This window comes from Carettochelys insculpta, chromosome 6, assembly GCF_033958435.1.
Source record: "Carettochelys insculpta isolate YL-2023 chromosome 6, ASM3395843v1, whole genome shotgun sequence".
Lineage (NCBI taxonomy): Eukaryota > Metazoa > Chordata > Testudines > Carettochelyidae > Carettochelys > Carettochelys insculpta.
Window position 1 is genome coordinate 17107644 of NC_134142.1, and position 23714 is coordinate 17131357.

A 23714-nucleotide genomic window follows, 5' to 3' on the forward strand; every position below is an offset into this window, starting at 1 on the left:
AGGCTGTAAGTCTTGTGGCATGTAGGGCAACCTGTTAACTGAAAATGGTAACAGGATATCCATTGTTTGAACTTAGTAGTAAAATTTAAACTGGTTTGATTAATGCAAATTTAAGACTGCTGGAATGAATGTTTTCAGCAGAGATACCATCTGTATCAGTTAAAGTGCCTGTATGGTGAATCAGCTAAGGAAATTAAGTTGATCGTAACCATGAACAACTTACCATACCCCATAGATCTTGGATCAAGTGATAAGAGGCTGGCAGAAAATGAGGAATTGATGCTCCAGAAAAAAAGAGAGTAAAACATGTATACAGCATGGCTTTTAAAAGATTGTTTGATAAATTAGAAATAGGTTATGGAATCATAGGGCTGGAAAGGACCTCAGGAGGTCATCTAGTCCAGCCCCCTGCTTCAAGCAGGATCAACCCCCACTAAGTCATCCCAGCCAGGACCCTGTCAAGCCAGGACTTAAAGATCTCGAGGGATGGAGAATCCACCACCTCTCTAGGCAGCGCATTCCAATGCTTCACCACCTTCCTGGTGAAGTAGTTACTCCTAATATGTAACCTGCACCTCTCCGTCTTTCACTTCAGACCATTACTCCTTGTTCTGCCATCTGACACCACTGAGAACCGTTTCTCACCCTCCTGTTTAGAGCTCCCCTTCAGGAAGTTGAAGGCTGCTATTAAATCACCCCTAAGTGTTCTCTTCTGTAAACTAAACAAGCCTAAATCCCCCAGCCTCTCCTCATAGGTCTTGTGCTCTAGCCCCTTAATCATTTTTGTTGCCCTCCGCTGAACCTGCTCCAGCACATCCACATCCTTTTTATACTGAGGGGCCCCAAACTGAACACAATATTCCAGATGTGGCCTCACCGGTGCCGAATAGAGAGGAACAACCACTTCTCTAGATCTGCTTGAAATGCTCCTCCTAATGCACCCTAGTATGCCATTAGCCTTCTTGGTTACAAGGGCACACTGTTTACTCATATCCAGCCTTTCATCCACCATAACCCATTCCAAAATTTTGAAGTTATCTTATACATAAAAGAGCAGATCCTCATTTGGTGTAAATTACCGTAGCTCCATTGAAGTAAATGACATTTTATGCCCCCTGAAGATCTGCGCTGGTGTACATGAATAGCCCTTTGTGTTGCTGGGGTATAAATCTGAGAGTATGCAATTTTGATTAAGGAAATAAATTTAGCTGGTTAAATATGAAGACTCATTAGACTTTTGGTAGTAAGAATTTATCTTTACCCATTCAGTATGTTTCAGAGGGTAATTTTAAGTTAGGTACAGAGACATGTAAATTAATATACATGTTGCTATACCAGTAAATGTTAAAACATTTGGATCTAAATTGCCCCTAGTCCTGCAAATACATGTGCAAGTGCTGGAGTTGACACATGTGCAGAGTCACCCATTGATGTCTGTTTTATGCATAAAGTTAGGCACATGCACAAGTCACTGTGGAATTGTGGCCCAAAAGTATATGGGGAATAAACCATGGTGATACTTTAAAGATGTTTAACTGTAAAGCAACAAAGGATTAATCCTCTAGCTGTTAAATGGCACAGAGGTTAAAAAAGCTATTTTTAAAGAATAAGCAGGTCAAAGGTTCTGGTATATTTAGGGAAAAAAACCAGTGTACAGGTTGTGCCTCTTAAAAACTGGAAGTGCGCCTCAGTAGGGGCCAGAACTCTCATCTAGGCTGTGGGGGCTGGGGCCAGAGCCCATGGCTGGCAGCAGTGGGGCCAGAGCTGGGGCTACAGCAGCCAGCATTGAAGCCAGAGGCAGAAGGGCTGGAAATGGGGTGGAGGCAGGCTGGGGGCTGGTGTCAGGGAAACTCCCTGTTCTGGCAAATCCCCTTGTTCAGGACCAGTCAGGTCCCAAGGGTGCTGGACACAGGAAATTCAACCTGCAGGAGTTTTCTATTATTGAAATACATAGGAAATCAACCATAGGAATTTTTTGGAAACACTGGTTCAAGATTCATGTTTAAAAAGCTGTAGGTCAAGATTAGAAATAATTGTATCTTACTATGTTGCAGATCCATGTTTATATATTCCTCGTTTTGCGCACATGCTTGAATTTGGAGATAAGAACCAGAAGGTGTCAATGACAGCTTTGCGATTATTACAGAGGATGAAGAGAGACTGGATGCACACAGGGCGACGACCATCGGGGCTCTGTGGAGCAGGTATCTAAAATTTTGTATAAATTGTTCAGCACATAAAGTGACAATTGTATTTGGTTTATAAAAAAGGTTTTGTTTTGGGGTTTAGCTATAAGATGGTGGCATTTTGTCTCATAGATGAGAAATTATTAGATAGCCTTTGCTCTTGTGACCTAATCATGTAGAGTCATGTTCAAATTTTTCAACTTCTTCATCCAAAACATTTCCAAAATCCAAATTTTTATTCCTGTTCATGATACTAAGACTTTTTCTTCTAGGCCCTCATATTCTTGCAGCTTCTTTACTCTACCCTCTTCTGTGGTATCTGTGTTGCTCACTCTAATATCTGCCAAATACGGTTGCTAAGATCATCTTCCTTGCATGTTGCTCTGCACATGCATTGGAAATCCCTCTATTGACTCTGCAATTCACATTTTGTCCTCACCATAGAAACCATTCACTAATCTGCCCCGGCCAGCTTAATGACTTTTATTTAACATTGCATAGTCTCCTGTGCCCTCTAATTTGCAGATACTAATTTTGACCTCTCATTTCTCCTCTTTTCTCATAATATCTACATATATTGTTTTATGCAGCCTTTTGGGCATGAAGCGTCATCCTTGAGCTAATCCATAAGAGTGGACTTTTTCTTCTTCATGCTGCTCTGCACAAGACCCCTGTATGCTCTGATATCTACAAGAAACCCCAGCAGCTTAGGTTAGGTTGAGTCAGGGATAGCTGAAATGGTAAGGGTATCAAGAAGCTTGATTGATTGATTGTCTAGGTGAGCGGTGTCCAATAGGAGTTCAAAGCTCGCCTCACTTGTGGGTGTCATCTTTCTTCTTCGAGTGGTCCCCGTGGGTGCTCCACAATAGGTGTCGGGCTTGCCCGGCGCCGCAGATTGGAATTCTTCTAGCAGTTTCTATTGGATTGTGCATGCGCCGACATGCGCCGCTCCCTTGCGCACCCCCGGCCATGTGCGCGATCGGTCCCCACCAGTTGGTTCTCAACCGCCATCGGCTGCGGACGGAATCTGCTCTGGCTAAAGCCAGAGACAGATAAGATAGTTGTTTTTTACGTGTAGTTTGTTTGTTTTGTCACTATTTAAAAAAAAAAAAGAAAAGAAGAAGAGAAAGAAAGAGGGGCATGATCCCGTGCGTTCTGTGTGGAAGCAGTCCGATTGTGGAACTGGTGCATCGCCAACAACATAATGTTGAAAGCCTCGTACTTGCTGGGCGCCCACAACGTGAAGGCAGATCAGCTGAGCAGGCGCTTCGCACTCACGCACGAATGGCAGATCCGCTCCGACCTGCTACGGTGCATATTTTGTACATGGGGGTTTCCCCAAGTCGATTTGTTTGCCACTCAGTACAACAAGAAGTGTCCCCAGTACTGCTCCAGAGCAGGAATAGGGCGGGGTCTCTGGGAGACACATTCATGATTTCATGGAAGGGCCCTCTACTGTACGCATTTCCCCCTACAATGCTTATCCACAAGGTTCTGCAGAAAGCCAGAAGGGAGAGAGCTCGCATGATACTCATAGTTCCAGCTTGGGACCGGCAACAATGGTTTCCCTTGCTTCTACGCATGTCGGATCGTCCACCACTCCCCCTACCGGTGGCGTCTGACTTACTCACGCAGGCTCAGGGGTCCATAGTGCACCCTCACCCTCAGGGACTGCGCCTACAAGCATGGTTAATCCATGGCTCAGGGCCTTAGAGAGCACGTGTACGGAGGGAGTACAACAAGTCTTGGAGTGTAGCCGAAGGACCTCCACCAGGAGGACTTATGAACAGAAATGGACTCGATTTACAGCCTGGTGTTCCACCAAACAGTTAGCTCCCCTTGACGTTCCTATAACTGTAATACTAGAATACCAATTGGACCTCAAACGAGACGGGCTTTCTCTATCCTCGCTAAAGGTCCACCTCGCTGCTATATCAGCTTTTCGGCATACAGAGAAAGGGCCCACTGTATTCGCCCACCCTATCATCACAAGGTTCTTGAAGGGGCTGGTAAACCTTTACCCCCCTCGAAAACCGCTTCCGCCGTCGTGGAGTTTGGACTTGGTGCTCAGCACGCTATCGGGACCACCCTTCAAACCATTAGCCACGGTACCCCTCCGACTCCTTACGATGAAAACAACCTTCCTCCTTGCGGTTACGTCAGCCCGCAGGGCGAGCAAGCTTGTGGCAGTGATGGCAATGCCGCCCTGCACAGTATTCTCAAAGGAGGTGGTAACCTTATGGTTACACCCAGCCTTTGTTCCAAAAGTTTCCTCGGAGTTCCATCTTAATGAACGAATAGTTTTATCCTCGTTTTACCCGAAGCCTCACAGCTCCAGCAAGGAGGCGTGCCTACATCTCCTAGACGTGAGAAAGGCGTTGGGCTTTTACATAGACAGAACTAAGTCCTTCCGGAAGATGGACAGGCTTCTAGTGTCTCTCGCTCCCAGGTCAAAAGGGGAAGGCCTCTCTTCACAGAGAATTTCAAAGCACATTGTGTCCTGTATAAAAATGTGCTATGAGCTTCGAAAGATCCCTTTGCTGGCCCTGCCTAGGGGTCACTCCACCAGGGCGGTGGCAGCGTCAACAGCCTTCTTCAAGGCCATCACTTTAAAAGACATCTGTAGAGCGGTGACCTGGTCATCCTACGACACCTTCGCCAAGCATTATGCCCTGCATCGGATATCCGAGGAGGATACCCGTCTGTTGACAGTAGTCCTCTCGGGGGCAAGCTGCACATGAATCGATTACCTACCTCCTTACTTGGTTACTGCTGGGTAGTCACCTATTGTGGAGCACCCACGGGGACCACTCGAAGAAGAAAGAGAAGTTACTCACCTGTAGTAACGATGGTTCTTCGAGATGTGTCCCCGTGGGTGCTCCACCACCTGCCCATCCTCCCCGCTTCGGATCTCTGTCTGGTGTTTTTCAGGAGCATCCGAGGCGGTTGGTCAAGGAACTGGTGGGGACCGGATCGCGCACGTGGCTGGGGGCGCGCAAGGAAGCGGCACGTGTCGGCGCATGCGCGATCCAATAGAAACTGCTAGAAGAATTCCGATCTGAGGCGCCGGGCGAGCCCGACACCTATTGTGGAGCACCCATGGGGACACATCTCGAGGAACCATCGTTACTACAGGTGAGTAACTTTTCTTTCCATATTCACCACGTTATGGCCGCGTCTACACGTGCACGCTACTTCGAAGTAGTGGCGCCAACTTCGAAGTAGCGCCCGTCACGGCTACACGTGTTGGGCGCTGTTTCGAAGTTGAAATCAATGTTAGGCAGTGAGACGTCGAAGCCGCTAACCCCATGAGGGGATGGGAATAGCGCCCTACTTCGAAGTTGAATGTCGAAGTAGGGCACGTGTAGACGATCTGCGTCCCGCAACATCGAAATAGCAGGGTCCGCCATGGTGGCCATCAGCTGAGGGGTTGAGAGACGCTCTCTCTCCAGCCCCTGCGGGGCTCTATGGTCATCATGTGCAGCAGCCCTTAGCCCAGGGCTTCTGGCTGCTGCTGCGGCAGCTGGGGATACATGCTGCATGCACAGGGTCTGCAACCAGTTGTCGGCTCTGTGGATCTTGTGTTGTTTAGTGCAACTGTGTCTGGGAGGGGCCCTTTAAGGGAGCGGCTTGCTGTTGAGTCCACCCTGTGACCCTGTCTGCAGCTGTTCCTGGCACCCTTATTTCGATGTGTGCTACTTTGACGTGTAGACGTTCCCTCACAGCGCCTATTTCGATGTGGTGCTGCCCAACGTCGAAGTTGAACGTCGACGTTGCCAGCCCTGGAGGATGTGTAGACGTTATTCATCGAAATAAGCTATTTCAATGTAGCGTGCACGTGTAGATGTAGCCTATATGATACAAAACTTTTATTCACCACATTATATTATACAAAACTTTAAGTAATATTAGAGAAAAAATAGCTTCTGGCCTTTGAATTCACATGGAACTGTGAGATGACATAATTATCTTAGACACAAGTACGACAGCATGACTCGTTGCAGCAAAGAAAGGCTTTGAACCTCACATGGCCTGTAACAGCCATTCCCCAGTGCACCTGGGAATGGCACGGTTCCAGCTATTCGCTGCAGTGGCACTGTCCCCATGTGTTAGAGGGCGTGATACCAAACCTCCATCCTTGCCATGCCAGGCAGCGCTCCCTTTCAGCGTGGGTGGTGTCAGAGCCTGCAGAGGTTCCCCACTAGCTGGCAGGCTGCCTGCTGTGTTGCACCTGCACTAATCATCTTGAGCAAGTGTGATGAGTTTGAAGAATTATTATTTCTTATGAGTTAGGCATGCACGCATTCACCACAACGCAGTGTCCTATTCGCCATGTGTGGCAAGTAGCGAATGTATTGGACGCCGCGGCTCCAGGCTATCTAAACGCTTCGCATTATTTGCTAGTTTTAAGTGTGTACATATGTAAAAGAAACAGTGTTTGCCATAATTCAGAACACAGAGGTAACCTCTGGACCACACAGTCTTCTTGGGATGCTCACACTCTTTCTTACCATTTGTAACATTCTGATGTATATCATTTAAAATCTGAGTGTAAAATCTTCGGGACTAGAGCCATGTCTTCATACGCATTAGTACATCACTGAATACCACAGTGTCCTGATTCCAGTTGAGAGCCTTTGGCTACTACTGAAATGCAAATGGTAACAGTAAAAGAATAATCATATACTGGTAACTGCCAATCTACTGGCATACTTATTTTTGGGTTTTGGAAAATGTTCTAGGAGAGCAATTTATTGCTGAAGACCAAATTGCTACTTAAAAATGACATTTTTATGTGTGCAACAATTCTATATTCTTGTGTTGTGTTTGAGTAGCTCACATTGACTGTCAACCCCATCTAAATCATAAAATTTTTTACATAACATAGTTTTTTAGCTTAATTTTATTGGATGGGAATCAAAGTTTGTACAATTCAGCTTAATCTGAATTTGAACGTAATGCTAAACCTCAGCATTTACCATTCTGTAACCGAAGATGAGAACAGACAGAGTACGCTTGTGTGGCTCAGTGTTTTTTTCTTTCATTTACTTTCTGCTTAAATATGTTTTTCTCACTAACTTTCTCTGCTCATTCTGTAGCTCTTCTAGTAGCAGCAAGAATGCATGATTTCCGGCGCACTGTTAAGGAGGTTATCAGAGTGGTCAAGGTTTGTGAGTCTACGTTAAGGAAAAGGTCAGTGGAGTTCTTCTGTTTTAATCTTTTACGTAAGATACTGAAGAGCAGTAAATTTTTGTATGTGCATGTGCTGCTTAGAGAGAAATGGATGACTTTTCTTTTTAGAAATTCAGGAACTGTGGAAGAGAAGGTTGATTTGCAGGTCAGCTTTAACTAACATCTCTTAGCACTAGATAGCAGTTTTCAATTCAAGTCCTCAAATTGCTTTACAAAGGTGGGCAAGAGGCATTACCCCCATTTTACAGCTGAGGAAATTTGAGGCAGAATTAAGTGACACAACTTCACACAAAATTTTAGCAGGGGAAATGTCAGTGTTAACTGTGCAACTGAAGTAAATGGTTGATCGGCAAAGCTATGAATGCCATGGGTATACTGCATTTGCTCCATATTTAGACAAGAGACATGAAAAATATAGCCCGTGGGCCACATCTGGCTGCATATGCAGCAGGGACCCTTAAGCAGGCTCTGTGTCTGACCCCATCCCTGCATGCCACTCAGAAAAGCAGCAGCAGTTGTGAGCCTGAAGAGGAGGGGGGAAAGGTTCTTGTGCCCCTCAGCACAATAGCATTGGTTGGTTTGTGGCCAGTGGGAGCTTTCTGTTTGAAGCAAAGGCAGTGTGCAAAGTACTCCTCCCCTTCCCTTCAGGCTTATGGCTATTCAGAGAGCCCATGGCCCCTGCCTAAGAAACCTGCTGGGCTGCTGGCTGAGAGTCACCCAGGTAAGTATCCTGATTAGACCCTGCTTCTGGGACCCCAGCCTCTCCCTCTTCCCAAACCCTCTGCCTGTTGCAATACAGCCTGCCACCTATGAAACCTTGGTATTGATTCCTGTTCAGATACCCCCATGGGGCCTAGTACAGACTTGACCTCTGGTATTGGCACAGCTTGAACCTCAGACAGAAATAGGAAGACACCTTGCTGAAGTAGGAGGTGTCTATACAAGGCTTCTCTGCCTTCCAACCTCCCTCCCTCCCTTTGAAGGTGATCCTGAGGAGGAAGCTCCTAGCAGGAGACTTATCAAGAGACCATGGCAACAACATCCATGGGGCCCTTCTTCTTGTGCCCTGTGTCAATGGATATACCGGAACCCTGGGATCCTCACGTGCTGCCCAGTTCTACAGGTCCCTTCTCATAAGCCGAATCGCCAGGAGTAATAACTGATACCTGTGAGTATTGTATGTACCAACTGAGTAGGAGGGAATGCCATCTCCACACAATCTTTCTCTTCGCCACATGAGGCTGCTGTGCTTCTTCTTCCATGTTACTCCAGTGATTTCAAGGCCTTTCAGGACCTTATGAAACACGTAATAGACATTAGGAAATCTGGTGGTGGAGATAGAGGAACCGCAAAACTCCCTTCTGGACATCCTTCATAATTCTCCTCGGGGCAAGACTCTACTGCTCATCAATGATGCTTTATTACTTCCAGCCCACATGATGTGACAAACTCCAGCCACTACACCACCTATATACAAGCAGGCTGATAAGAAGTGTTATGTACCACCTAGATGTTTGGAGAATTTTTTTGTCTTACTACACGTAACTCTTTCTCAATTGAGGCATTTATCAGATGGACAACATTGGCCGTGTTTAACTCCTCTGGATAAAAAGCTAAAATATATGGACTTTTTAGATCATAAGAGCTATTCCTTGGTTTCTCTCAGTTCCAAGTAGCCAATTACCGACCCTTTATGGCAAAGTATGACTTCACAAACTATTCTAAATTTACCTTCCTCAGGATTTGAGGCTGCAACTTCAGAGCCTTATTCTCTCCAACTGTTTTTTGATGCTGCCAGTGCAGCCACATGCTCCTTGGCTACTGTAGTAGTTCTGCATGGAGGTTCTTGGCTGTAGTCTATTTCCCCCAGGAGATACAAAATACTGTTGAGGACCATCCGTTCAAGGGGCCCAGGTTGTTTAGAAATGTCACAGAGAGGTTGTTCCTACTCTTTCAAGTACTCCTGCACAGTATGATGCTCTTCAGGCATTTGCCTATCTGTGACAAATGAGAAATATAGCAGGTTACACAAGACTCTGTGATCACATTCAGTCTAGTAATCCATGAGACCAACAAAATCACAAGGAAGAAATCCAAAGCCAGTAAAGAGCCCTGCTTTATAGTAGCCTCGCAAACAGTGACATCTTCAAAACAGCCATTTTGGCTTTTTGGTTGAAGGTCGTGGTGGGCAGGGATCACTACCAGTATTGTGTCCTACCTTTCAGACTTTCCACTGCCCCAGCAGTCTTCACTGGGGTCCTAATGGCAACCACAGCCCATCTCTGACAGATGGGAATCATCTTTCCGTCGCTGGATGATTGACAGCTAAAAATCGTTCTTCAGGTTTCAGACATTAGCTCTGAAAACCCATTTTTGTTTTGTTGACCAAGTATCCATGTCACGTGAAAAAGTTTATCCCCTCACGCATTCAATATATAAACGTCATGAGGGCCTCTCTGGGTTTCTTCACTGCCACTTTTTACACAAGGACAGATTTGTCAATGTTCTACCTTGTTACAACAATACAGTCTTCCCCTGCCTTTCGAGGGTAATTCGTTCCTGAAAAACTCCTCTTAGGGTGAATTCTTGTAAGTCGAAAATGTAATTACCATTAATTTCAATGGGAAAAAATGTTATGCGTTCCTGAGCCCCAAAATGTACACCCATTTACACTAAAACACCACCAAATCCCATTAAAATGAACACAATTACTTCAATAGTTAACATTAGTTATCATAACACAACCTAACAAGGCATTCTCCCTTCATTAATTACTCTACAATATGTCTGTTTACCTGCAGAGACAGGGGAATGGAAATCAAAGAGTGCCTGGGAGGGGCGCGCAAAGCCGAGTAGCTGCCCGCAGCTGCAGAAGCGGGGCTAGTGCAAGGGGGTGGGCAGGGCAGAGCAGAGCACGGAGGGAAACGGGGAGGCAGCCCGGCCTGAGTGCAGCTTAGGTTAAGTGGGGAGGGGACAGTCTCAGGGGCTGGCTGCACGGGGAGCTAGGCAGGCACAGGAGGCCCCCAGTTGGCAAGGGGCAATGCCTCGCTCATGTGGGGCTACGCGGCAGAGAGGCCCTGCCAGCAGTGGCTGAGGCGCAAAATGCAAAGGAACGCCATGGACGGCAAGCAGCGCCTGAGGCACAGCTGCGCAGGGCGGGCAGCGGCGGCCCCCTAGCTGCCCGGGGAGCAAGCAGCAGGAGCAGGGCCGGGATGGGCTGCAGGGCTGCACACCCAGCAGCCATGTCTTGCAGGAGCACCTGGGAGCCCGCGGCCGCTGGCTGGGTCAGGGAACGCCACTGCTGCAGAGCCAAGGCAGAAACCCAGACCAGCCACAGGTAAAGGCTGGGCCGGGGGCTCTGGGAAACCGCCGCCGGGCCCTGCAGAGAGACGCACTGGGCAGGATGCAGCTGCGGGCAGCCATTGCCTGGAGCCGCAGCCTTTCTCCTGCTGTAGGGCAGGTGCGTCCCACTGAGGCGCACGAAATTGAAATCGGTCCTCGTAAATTCGAAAAAAATGCCTCGTAAGACGAGGGAGGGGCTTTAAATCAAACTCCTCATAAACTTGAATTCCAGTAACCCCAATGGGTGTATCTCGGGGTATGACTGTATAGCAGAGTCCACAAAACAAAGTAAGATCTTGCATGCAATTTCTAGGTCATGTGGCATATTGCACCTTTTGTGACATCTAATGCAAGACTCTATTTTCTGGCTATGTCTATGCTTACTGGAATGTTGATGGCTGCTACTCAAGTTTAGGTATGCCAATTGTGTACCTAAAGTCGATTTTGTAGCCGTCAACATGGGTTCCTGTCCTCACTGCAGAATGTCGACGGGAGCGATCCTCCCTTAATCCTTGTGGCTCGCAAGGAGTTCCAAGTTCGAAATTGATCCCAGAATGTGTGCAAAACCGTGCTCCAGAAGATCAAACCTAAGCATTTGATCTTCTGCGGCTAGTGTAGACCTAGCCTCAGTGTCTCTTAGTTCAAAACAGTCTGCATCCCCAACACAATCTATCCAGATGCATTTCTGTACTCCAGAGAGTTCTTAACTCTCTACATTAGTGTAGGTATTCACAAAAATGTATACGCTGGAGTTCTGCTCCTGAGTCTCCTCCATCAAGGATCGTTACCACAGACATTTCCCTAAGTGAGTGATGTGCTCAGTGGTGAAATCTCACAGTTCAGGGCAAATGGGGTCATTCAGAGCTAGATCTCTTTGCAACACTGGTCAATGTGAAATGCAGATGACCTTGTTTGGGAGAGAGGTGGATAGGGCCCAGTCACAGTTCACTGGGAGATAATTTAATCTTTTGGTGGCCTCAGATATTCCCTCCATCCTCTCTTGCTCAGTCTTCTCAACACATTGAAACAGGAGAAACTAGTAGCCACCATCATAGCGCTGTTGGGGCTGCGACAAGTGCAGTTTCCAAACTAGTTTGTAAATCCTTGAGACTGCTCCACCTTCCTTCCCCTGGTAGAGCTCCTTAGCCAAGAATCTGGATTTGTGATAAGTCTACACTAGAGGGTTTTGTTGACAAAAATTGGCATTTTGTTGACAAAACAGAGGATCATCCAGATTTCCAAGTTAACAGCAAATTGACAGAATGGGTTTTGTCTTTTTGTCACTTTTGTCAACAATGTCCTGCCATTCCCCCCATGAGGTAGAACACCTCTGTTAATAGAGATTTGTTGGCAGAAAGCCAGTCTGGACGTTACGGGGGAGGTGCTCTGTTGACAGTCAGGGCTTCCAGGACACGGGGCAGCCCTGTCTGCTGTACTTCCAGTTGGCCATTTAGTCAGGAGGGCAGCTAGACAATCTGGCCACTCTCTGTTGACAGAGCAGATCACTTTTTCAATCAGCTGTGCAGTTTGGCTCTGATCTATCGATAGAAGTTTTGTCGGAAGATATCTGCCAAGAAAAACTTATGTTGACAAATCGCTGTAATCTGGACATAGCCAACCACTCACTATAGTCTCTCAGCCCTTCACCTCAAGGCATATTCATAGATGGCTCTTCTGCATAGAAGAGTCCACTTCCCTGAAGTACAAACAGTACCATTTTATAATAGGAAATCTTATTTGCAAAAATGAAAACACTTCCAGATTTTGTATGACTGCCACTCTACACCTTCTTTAAAGTCCTGTCTCTCTCACATTCTCAATTACTTGCTCCAATCAAAGACTATGGAATTATTGCTGCGCTGCGTTAAATCTTTCTAGCTGCCATCATAGCTTTCTACTGTACAGCTCCCTTGAAGGGATCTTAATCTTTATTCATCCTGTTACTACAGTATTTATTAAGGGCCTGTTTAACCTCTTCTCACTTGTTAAGGAGCCAATTCCACTGTCAGCTTAGTTCCTAATGCACTGAGGAGACCTCTGTTTGAACCTGTGGGAAGTTCCCACCTTTGCGTGTGCCTCAGGACTTCACTACTCATAGCCATACACGAGCTAGTAGGGGATGAAACCTTGGAACCTTGATCGCTCGTTCCAAGCACACCATGTTCTGTCACCATAAAGTGCCACTATACCCACACTTTTCCATCTAAAATTTCTTCAGAGTTCCACACTAATCAGGAGATTTGCTTATCAGTGTTGTTAACCCAAGTCTGATTCTCTAAAGGGAGAAACAAGAGTGAATACACTGGATGTGAAAAAACGCTCACTTTTCGGCTTCACTTTGGGGCTTCCCCAGTCTCCATCTAGATTGCAGAAAGAATGGAAGGATTAGTTTCAGGGGACATCTTATCCGACTACAAAGTCTTGGGCTGCATCCCCTTCTGAGCATAATTCTTCATTTCACTGGAGCCCACTCCAAAGCTGATGTGGTTTTTGGTGAGGTTAGTCTGTGATCCATACTGAATCTGTTTTCTTAGTTTCCTCCTCCACAGTGAAGATGCTGCTTGGGAATTTCTTGATGTTGAACACACATAAGCTGTGTCTACACGTGCACGCTACTTCGAAGTAGCGGCACTAACTTCGAAATAGCGCCCGTCGCGGCTACACGCGTCAGGCGCTATTTCGAAGTTAACTTCGACGTTAGGCGGCGAGACGTCGAAGTCGCTAACCTCATGAGGGGATCGGAATAGCGCCCTACTTCGACGTTCAACGTCGAAGTAGGGACCGTGTAGACGATCCGCGTCCCGCAACGTCGAAATTGTGGGGTCCTCCATGGCAGCCATCAGCTGGGGGGTTGAGAGACGCTGTCTCTCCAGCCCGTGTGGGGCTCTATGGTCACCGTGTGCAGCAGCCCTTAGCCCAGGGCTTGTGGCTGCTGCTGCTGCAGCGGGGGATTCATGCTGCATGCACAGGGTCTGCAACTCGTTGTTGGCTCTGTGGATCTTGTGCTGTTTAGTGCAACTGTGTCTGGGAGGGGCCCTTTAAGGGAGCGGCTGGCTGTTGAGTCCACCCTGTGACCTTGTCTGCAGCTGTGCCTGGCACCCTTATTTCGATGTGTGCTACTGTGGCGTGTAGACGTTCCCTCGCTGCACCTATTTCGATGTGGTGCTGCACAACGTCGATGTTGAACATCGACGTTGGCAGCCCTGGAGGACGTGTAGACGTTATTCATCGAAATAGCCTATTTTGATGTCGCCACATCGAAATAGGCTACTTCGATGTAGGCTTCACGTGTAGACGTAGCCATAGAGACACTAATTGGAAGAGAGTTTACTTGTACATTACTTGGAGTTCTTTGAGATGTGTCTCTCTAATGGGGCTCTGCTACCTGCCCTCCTCGGCCTTGGAGTTTCTCATTGGACTTCCATAGTTGAGAAGGAACTGGAATGTCAGTTGGTCTTTTTCTCTTCCACCTCCCTAATACTGCCTTCATGTCAGAATATGCAGTGAAGAGCTGCACTCGCTGTTGAAAATCTCCAACCCAGAGCACACCAATGTGTATTCATCCTAACTTAGAGTACCTATAGGGTATTTGAAGAACCCAACTTAACTGTACAAGGTAAGTAACTGCTCCCTTTTTTCTTCCAAGTCAGTAAATTTGTCCATCTCTAATATTACCCAATTTTTTAAAAATGTCTTTGGAGGAAATTTTTTACCCAGTGCTCAGCAATAGTGTATCTATGGGCAACTAATAAATTGGTTGTTATTTACTAATTTCAAATGCTCGCTCTCCAAGCTGTGAAAAATAGTTGATACAGTTCCTAATCTTCAAAATGGGGAATGATGGTATTGCCTTAATTTAGTGTTGTTAGGAAGATAAATTCATTGTTTGTGAGATGCTTGTATGGTCTGAGGTTGGGAATATGTCAATACCAGTATCAGCTGGATGTACATTAATGTCATTCTGTTGTCTGGTCAGTGGGCATGTTCTTTAATACAGCTTTTTTAATTAATGATTTCTACACTTCATAATACGCTTCTAATACGATATGTTTAAATAGCTAAAGTGTTAATTTTTTAAAGAGTAATAAGAATAGTAAATAGCAGTTGGAAGTAAATTAAATTTTGACCAGCTAAGTGAAGTCTTGTTGTAAAATTCATGCTTTGAAATGTTTACTCAAGTCATGCACATCAGCTAAAATGACAGCGTTATTTACTTTGACAAGGTAAATGTGACAGCTGAATATGTTCATGGAGCTATAATTACAACTGTATTTATCACGAATCTATAAAACTTGATTGATGTTTTTAAAATAAGAGCACATTATATGCTATTTAGCTAAGGCAAATACAAAATTCCATTGGAAAAGTGTTTCTGTAGCCAAGGGTTTTTTCTTTCCTTTCAAGAATTAGAATCTTGAAATATCGTTAAATAGAACTTGTCTGAATTAATAAGTACTTGCTTCACATACTTAAAAATCCCTTTTTGCATATGAAGTATGGTTTTATTTATTTGTAATTATTACTGTTTCAGTGGTGTATGCCTTAAGAATTGTTACTGCTTTGTGTAGATGGGAATGGAGCTAGTTGTAGGTATTAACAGACAATGTTAAAATATCCATCCACACTGCTGAGTACTTTTTTCCTGAAAATTATTAAACTAAGTTACAAAGTTTCAGTCAAAATTATTAAAAATGATATTGGTATTTCTGATCTTCCAGATTGTACCTCACTATTTGATTTATTCTTCCTATTTGTTAAAATTCTGCCAAAGGTGGGATTCACTCCTGGTTTATGCCAGTATCCATGGCTGGAAATGGGCCTGGAAGTGGTTGTGTCAGGATATTGTGCTCCTCAGCTCTGTCACTGCAGTTAGTGTTACACCGTCATAAAAGTGAGCAATGCATTTTGAGAAGATGATGTGGTCAAGGCACCTGGGGGAGATGCCCATTCAATGTACCCCTGGCAGCTTTCTACCTATGGTGTCATTGCTATGGGTTATAGCTGTCTTCCTTCCCTGGGAGATTAGTCCTCATCCTCCATAGGACTACTGCCTCTGACAGTACAGGTATGGTCAATTTACCCTCCTCTCTAGGGAGAAGTGGGGAGCTGAGCCCTACCCATTAGCCTTTGTGCCTATACTGTAATCTGTCAATGCTATTTATCGGAACAGTAGTTCTCAGCGGGAAGTTCAGAGATATGTGACATTAATGGGTGGTAAGTAATTCAGCTTCTCTTTTTGCAGAATTGTTCATCTGATCATAAAAAAGACAGCAACAAAACATAATGGTGACATAACAGATCCTGTCACTTGCATTTAAAACAAGAGACCTTAATTACTTTCACCTTGTATGTTCGATTTAAAAGCAATATTTACTTTGGTAGAGCTTCAGTAAATAACCCTAACAATCAGTACACAAGGTCTTGTAGTTTTGTAATTCTAACACAATGCAAATGCATAACTCATTCTATTTGTTGAAACAGAATATATTTAAAAATATTAAATGCAATGAAAATTCTATTTGTTTCATCACAATCTTAATTGAAATAATGTATATATTGATTTGTATATCACTTCATAGGTTCAGAGCACTGTACAAATAGTAACTATTTTATTTTTCTCTGTATCAATTTTGATGATAAATGAATTGGCTCTTCAATTCCTCAATATTTTAATTTGTTTATCCCTTGAATTGTTATCTTTATATTATGCATATATTATCTCCACTGTTACTTTTTGACTCCAGTCAAAGTTCTCTCCCTTGTTTATCCATTTATTCACGTTACCTATTGCTGAATGCTAATTTGTAATCTCATTAGAGGAGAGACTGTTTTAGTGGTGGTGTGTTTGTCCAACGTTTAGCACAAGAGGACCTCTTTTGAAGATCTGAAACATTTCTTCAGTGGAAATAAATAAATAAATCTTATATTTTAACACTTGTAAATAAAACTGAGATACTTGTTAAGTTCTTTTTTTAAATAAATCAAGTCATTTTTACATATGGATTTCCTTAAAAAGAATTACTAAAATATGATTTCCAAAAGAAGCTGCTGATAGTGAACTTAAATAGCGTAGTGAAATTTCACTTGTAGCTAAGTGGAAAATTAGACCAGAATTGCTTCAAAGCATTTGCAATGCATGAATTGTAGTTTCAGTTAGAGAGAACCTGTGCGGTTGTTCAGAAAAAATCAAAATACTAAGCCATCATTACCAAAAGGTTCTGCTGTTATAGAACTGGGTAAAATCATTGCAAAAAAAGATTTGATAAATTGGCCTCTATCCTCATATTATGGGGTCTCAACCTTTCTCCAACCCAAAGCTGCATGGGTAACTTTCCGGAAAAGAAGTAGTCCATAGTGTGTATAATCTAGGTTGATCACATCTGCTCCTCTTTCCAGGGCAAGAGACTATAATTCGTATAGACTTCTGGTCCAGTCATGCAGCAGTCCATCTTGATCTGAATGGTCTCTGCCTCCACAGGTAGAGAGGAGAGCAGTTTTGTATGCAAGAGTAATACAAGGATGTGAAGGGGAAAATAAGATGCCTGTTATAGCTAGGGAGTTGGTCATGAGGTTAGAAATTCTGTAACGCTGACTGCTCTATAAAGGTCAAGAATATTGAAAGAAAAGGCATGAAGTCCATAACAGTCAAGGAGAATGAGGGAGAAGGCAATAACTCCACTGAGAAGTTTGTGTCTGGACTGGGGCACAGAAAACCCCACACTAAAATGGTGTGAAAGGTAACTGAAGAGATCAGTTTCACAAGTACTTTCAGAAAGGGAAGATGAGGGGTGCTGTAGTTTGTCAGAGTCTGTCTAGGATATTTCATGATGGTGTTGTGTGGAATGTGGCTTTTAGAAAACTGGGAGGGATCTCAGAAGAAGGGGAGCTGTTGATGGTGGTATTCTACACTCTTCTCTGATATCATTGGCTCTGGTGTGTCACCAACAACTACTTTGAAAATTAAGACGATGAATTGAGAAATACTTAATTCTCCAAAATGTTTTTGAAAATACTTCCAAAGCGGTTGATAAATGGATGAATAAACTTCTAAAAATCTTGTTAGTCTGCTGGGCTACTTCCAGCATGGCTATTCTTTCTGTGCTAGTAGCAGTGCATTTTTTCTTAAGAGTGGTGGAACTCAAGTCCCAAACTGCCCACCCACCCTGAGGCCCAACTCCCCCCCCACACATGGGGACCCAACCGCCCCAGGTGAGCTAGCTGCCCCATGTGGGGCCCAAACTGCCCCGGCTGGCTTAGCTGCACCCTCGTGGGGCCTAAGACACCCTGCAGTAGCTTAGTCACACTGAGGTACACAAGCCATCCCCCATGCAAGGCCCAAATAGCCCCCAGCTGGCTTAGCTGTCTCCTGGGTGGGACCCAAGCCATCCCCCATGTGGGGCCCAAACTAGCCCGTGGCAGTTTAACTGCCACCCACGTGGGGCCTGAGCTGCCCGCTGTGTGGCTTAACTGCCCCCCCCATTGGGCCTTAACTGTCACCTGATGGGGACCGAGCAGCTGCACTCCTGCAGGGAGGCCCAGCCATCCCCTGGTGGCTCAGCCACAGCCCCAGTGTGGGGCCCAAGCCGGCTGCCCTTCCCCCCCACATATGTGAGGCCCAAGCCATCCACTTCTCTCCATCCCCGTGGGGGGCCTGAACCATTCCTCCACTTCTCACCTCTCCCCAGTTCCAGCCCGTACCAGCTCTCCCTGTCACTCCAGCCCGACTGCCCACCTGAGTGAGGCCAGGGCTGGCGACGGCATCTCAGTGGAGCAGCAGGCGGAGGTGGGTGGCAGGCAGGGAGATGCAAACGGCTCCTTAAAGAGCAACATGTGGCTCAGAGCTGCCCCACCACCTTTTAAAAATGGCGTCAGTGGGGAAAAGATGGTGACAGGACAGGATTCCACCAGAAAAAGAGCCAGTAGATTGGGTTGTCTGTTTCTGTTTTCATGTGTAGAAGTTACCATTTTTCACAGGTTCAGTTCCATGCGTAGCATGAAATTTTAAATCTACTTAGTCCACCAAGACTAGTAGTAAATTCCTATTTAATTCCACACTTACAGTCATAGGGGCTTCATAGAAAAAACCCGCCCTATTTCAGCAAGACTCAGGCTTTCACTATGCTGCTGAAAAATCCAGGCATAAAGGGGTTCTGAAACCTAGTCTTCTCCCTGGCTTTCAGAGCTCAAGCTCTACCCTGAGCTAGAAAATCTGTGGCTATCTTTAGCAGTCCTGCACAAGCCCAAATCTGTATATGTGGGCTTTTTTTCAGTGTAGACATACGCATGGAGTTGAAGGCTAGGGTGACCACAGATCATCTAGTCTGACATGGATATCACAGGCAACTGGACGCCCCTAGTCAGTCCCCACTAACCCTGAAGTATTGCAGTTCTCTGGAGATTAAGGGTATGCCACTCAACACACACACACACACACACACACACACACACACACACACACACACACACACACACACACACACACACACACACACACACACACACACACACATATATGTTCTGCTTTAGCAAGTGCACTTAAAAATAGCAGCATGGCTTCAGTGGCACAGCATAGGCTAAGCACCCAGTGGGTCAAGCAGGCTTGTAACTTGTGTGGCCAGCCCTAGTGTTGCTTTGCTGCTGTGACCACGCTGCTGTGTGGCACACACTAACATAAGCAGAGCTAGCATGTGTTGTCTACCTGCAGTGCAAAGCGTGTTCCGAGCTGCTGTGTAGACATATCCTAAACAGGGTGTGCAAAGTGGAGGGGGGAACAGGCCTCCTCGGGGGTGTGAAATTTCAGAAGGGGAGCGCAGCACAATTGGCTGCTGGGTCTCAGGCTCAGCCATCTAATTAAAAATGGTGAGATACATTACTGTTTTTATATCTGTGTGTTCACATTTATGTACCGATTAAAGGTTTTTACATTCTACAGACTTATTTTTTATGCCTCCCGAGAGGGTTTTTTTCATGACTATAACCCAAATTGCCATAGTTTTGGATTACATTAAACAGGTTGGGGGGAGGGGCACCTGCTAACTGCGGGGACGAAAAGTGGTGCTTGATGTAAAAAGTATGCTCACCTCTGGTTTAAACTATTGTGTACCCCGAGCAGAGAACAGAATAAAACAAGGTACACCAGTGCCAAAAGCCTCAAATGCCGGGGAATTGATTTAGTGAGAGACGCCTAAATGCTTCATTATGCAGTCGGCAGTGCAACTCTACTTGTTTGCTGTCTTTGATATTTTCTGTACCATAATTACAATTTAGGAATAGTACCTTGGGTCCTTCTGTTACAACCCTTAAGTTTGATTTTCTTCATCTAAATAAAAACAAAAAAAGCCCAAAAAAGCAGTCCAGTAGCCGTGCTGGCCTATATACTATCAAAAAAAAAAAAAAAAGCAGTCCAGTAGCACTTTAAAGACTAACAAAAGAATTTGTTAGATGATGAGCTTTCGTGGGACAGACCCACTTCTTCAGACCATAGCCATACTGGTCTGTCATCACCTAATAAATTATTTTGTTAGTCTTTAAAAGTGCTACTGGACTGCCTTTTTTTTTTTTTTGATAGTGTATAGACCAGCACGGCTACTGGACTGCTTTTTTGCTTTCTCTCTGTTACTATTCATCTAAATAGTTTCCTTCGTATAAGGTTGGGCTGTATTTCTGTTTCTTTTTGTGGAAATGATGTAGCATACTCAAAGGGCAGCCATCAAATTTCATAAGTCTATTCTGCTTTCCAGTATTAACAAAACAATCTATGTAATATGATTCTAGGATTGTCACTCTGAGGTCTAGAATGTCTGAGTCATTGTGAAGTGGTGGAAACAGCTACACCAGTATAGCCCTTTGTTTAGAATGTCACCAGGTTCAGTCATCATCGGAGCTTGCCGTTCGTTATCTCATTTTAAAGTCTGCAGATAGTTTGCTTTTATGAAATACCCTTGTGTGGTAGCTAAGAACATTTCAGTATTTGAAATAATAGAATACTTTTTAAAAAATGTTATTGGAGGTTTTACACTGAAATTTCAAGAATCCAAAGGCTAGCTTGTGAAATCAATGGGATTACCAAGTTGTGATAGGGTGCAGTCACTGAAGACTCTTGGGGTGTTCTCCAGTGTGCTGATCATGCCATTCACTTCCACGTTCTTGCTCTGCGAGATGAGGAATGATGCCTTTATATAGATGGCTTTTGGACAGAAAAACTGTGTCAATGCTCCAGGGGTCCCTCTGTTGACAGACAAGGCTTCCGGGTCACAGGGCAGCCCTATTTGCTGAACTTCTGGTTGACCGTTCTGTGAGGAGTCTGGCCGCTCTCTGTTGGCAGAGCAGATTGCTCTTTCAATCCACTTTTGTGTGTGGACATGATCTGTCGACAGAAGTTTTGCCCGAAGATCTTTTCTGACAGTAACTTCTGTCAACAGATCGCTGTAGTGTAGATGTAGCCTTAGTATAAAAGTATACTCCAAGATGGGAAATTGTCACAAGTGAAATCACCTGTCCCTGTCCTTTTTAGCCATTGCCTGCTCGGTAGTCTGAACATAGCCAAGTTCTTCAGACGTGAATTGCTGCCCCCTGCCCCCAAGGCCTTTTGTTAACTAGGTAGTGGTATCCTCTCACAAGCCGTACTGTCACCATAGGGTAGCCACACCTCCTTTTGAGGTCTTCACACAGACAAACATTTGGAACACAAATATAACAATACTTACAACTTCAACTACAAAAATTATACATGCACAAAAATAGGATTTACAGATCCAGCAGATTATACCATTGTAAATGACAGGTTACAAGACACGTTTTGTCCAAAGCATCTCTGAGTTATGCATATTTATATTCATGGCCCCTTCTCTATATAGCATGAGAGGGGCATCCATCACACACATTTTAAGTTAGGCGTCAGTTTAAGTGTTTGCTGGCCTTTAAAGTTTGTTATGAAAAACTAAATTTTAGAGCTTTATCTCAGTATAAGCTCAGGTATAGACATATAACTTGTCAAGGTGCTAATTCTTTAATATTTACTAGTGATATATTCACAAATACATAATTTAAAAACACACACACCATCATAGTTTCAAGCCTGTAAGATACTAGAAAGTTACCTACTTTAATAATAATATATATAGTAAATTGGGTTTTTTTTTAAATATAAGTGTAAAGTGTGTAACTATTTTTCTGATATGGTCTGTATTCAGTGTATGTACGGACAGTCAATCTGTTGGTGCCTGTATTAGTTGCTGCAATTGTCTAAAAAACTTCTCTGCCTCTTTCCAGTCCTTTCTGGTAGCTTCAACTGATCTTCCCTTCTCCCTGGGGATCAGGTGAGAGGAGTCACATGGCCTTTACCACTCTATACTCTTTCAGATTTTATATTTCCCAGAACTCTCAAAAGTATTATGAGTCTGGACTTCAAAAGTCCTTGCAAATTTGGTTGCAGATAAAGTGCTTCAGTGCACACTAGAATTCAAAGCTGCTTTTGAGTGAACAGAAAACCTGAATTGTTTAGTCATCAGCAGTTAGGCATCCCCATCCTTACCAGCTGTAGGGTCAGCTCAGAAATCCCCTGCGGAAGGAGTACGTATTTGAAAAAAAATTCAGTGCCCGTAAGTGCATGATAGCTGCCCTGGTTTCTGTTAGACTTGCCTTGTTTCCGGGGGTGCACCTACACTTACCAGGAGATCGACATGATCAGTGTTCATCTTCTGGGGTTCAATTTAATACATTTAGTGGGGATACACAAAGTCAAACTATCAGGTCTCGACAGCTGATCCCTGTACTCCTCATCCTTATGATGAGTAAAGGAGGTCAATGATAGAGATTCTCCCATTGACCTTCCTCAGCGAGGACAGCCAGTTAAGTCGATCATACATATGTTGATTCCAGCTGTGCAATTGCCATAGCTGGAGTGGCATATCCAGGATTGACTTTAAGGTCTAGTGAAGACCTGTCCTTCGACTCCAGTCGGTTCCACATACCAAACCACATCTTGATAAAATTTGACTACTGTTGCGTACACAGCTCAACATTTCTGATGTGAACACAGAGGAAGAGTATATTTTTGTGCATATGTGGATTGAGAATAAACAATGGAACAGATTTTGCTGCATCTTTTCAGGAAAAAAAAAAGTGTGTGTTGCGGGGAGGAGGAGGTGATGCCTGTAGGCACAGAGCAAACTCTGGATAATTTTGGTCCCAAAGAAATTTATTTTGAAAAAGTTCGTCAGAAACTAGAAAAAAAGCGTGTGGGGGCTATATTAGAAGTTGCATTTCAGCTGCAACTCTAGTGATTACTACTGCTTTGGCTATACATAGAAAGTAGTTGTCTGCCAAATTTCAGTTTTTAGTGCCTTTTTTGATGTAGTGCCAAGCTGATAATATCTTAATTTGTACATCTATTTATTTTCTCTTTGCACATAACTTAAAACCGGCCAATCTCATTTAATTTTCCTTTAGATAAAATTAAATGAAAAGAGAGAGATAATTTTATGTAGAATGTCATCTAGGAAATAAATTTTATTATTACTGAATTTTATACACCATTGAGATTAAAATGCAATGGTTAAAGTTGCATCATTATTTCTTCTCTGCATCTTCCTCCCCCTGCAGTTCATACTAGGATGCATGAAACCATGCAGAAAAGAGGTTATCGCCAGGCAGGAGAGAGGGGCTGGCAGAGGGCATGCCCCCCATGTGGAACTACACCAGTCCTGACACACCTCCAAGGTGCCCTTCAGGGATAGCAGTGGGAGGGACTGAAACTTCCCACCCCCTGATTTGTATAGGGAGCCTGGGGAAAGTACACAGTTTGGTGCATACCTCGCTCTGCATAGAAAGTACGGAAGGCAGATGAACCTGGACTTGCCCCAGCCAAGGAGCATGCACCCTACCCCAGGCTGTGCCCTCTGGAGGAGCAGCGGCCATGAAGAGGTTCTTTTCACCTTGCCCCAAGCTGCCACTGTGTGAGAGGGCTGGAATAGTCTTCTCTCCCTGGGGCAG

The 23714-nt window shown here is 44.6% G+C and overlaps 1 protein-coding gene across 1 annotated transcript in view; it reads left to right on the forward strand.

Moving 5' to 3' along the window:
- Positions 1-23714, forward strand: part of BRF1 (BRF1 general transcription factor IIIB subunit) — a 255619-nt gene that overhangs the window by 105955 nt on the left and 125950 nt on the right. Inside the window, exons 6-7 of the mRNA XM_074996369.1 lie at positions 2055-2204; positions 7286-7379. Coding sequence (XP_074852470.1) covers positions 2055-2204; positions 7286-7379 — 244 coding nt within the window. The remainder of the gene's footprint in view (positions 1-2054; positions 2205-7285; positions 7380-23714) is intronic.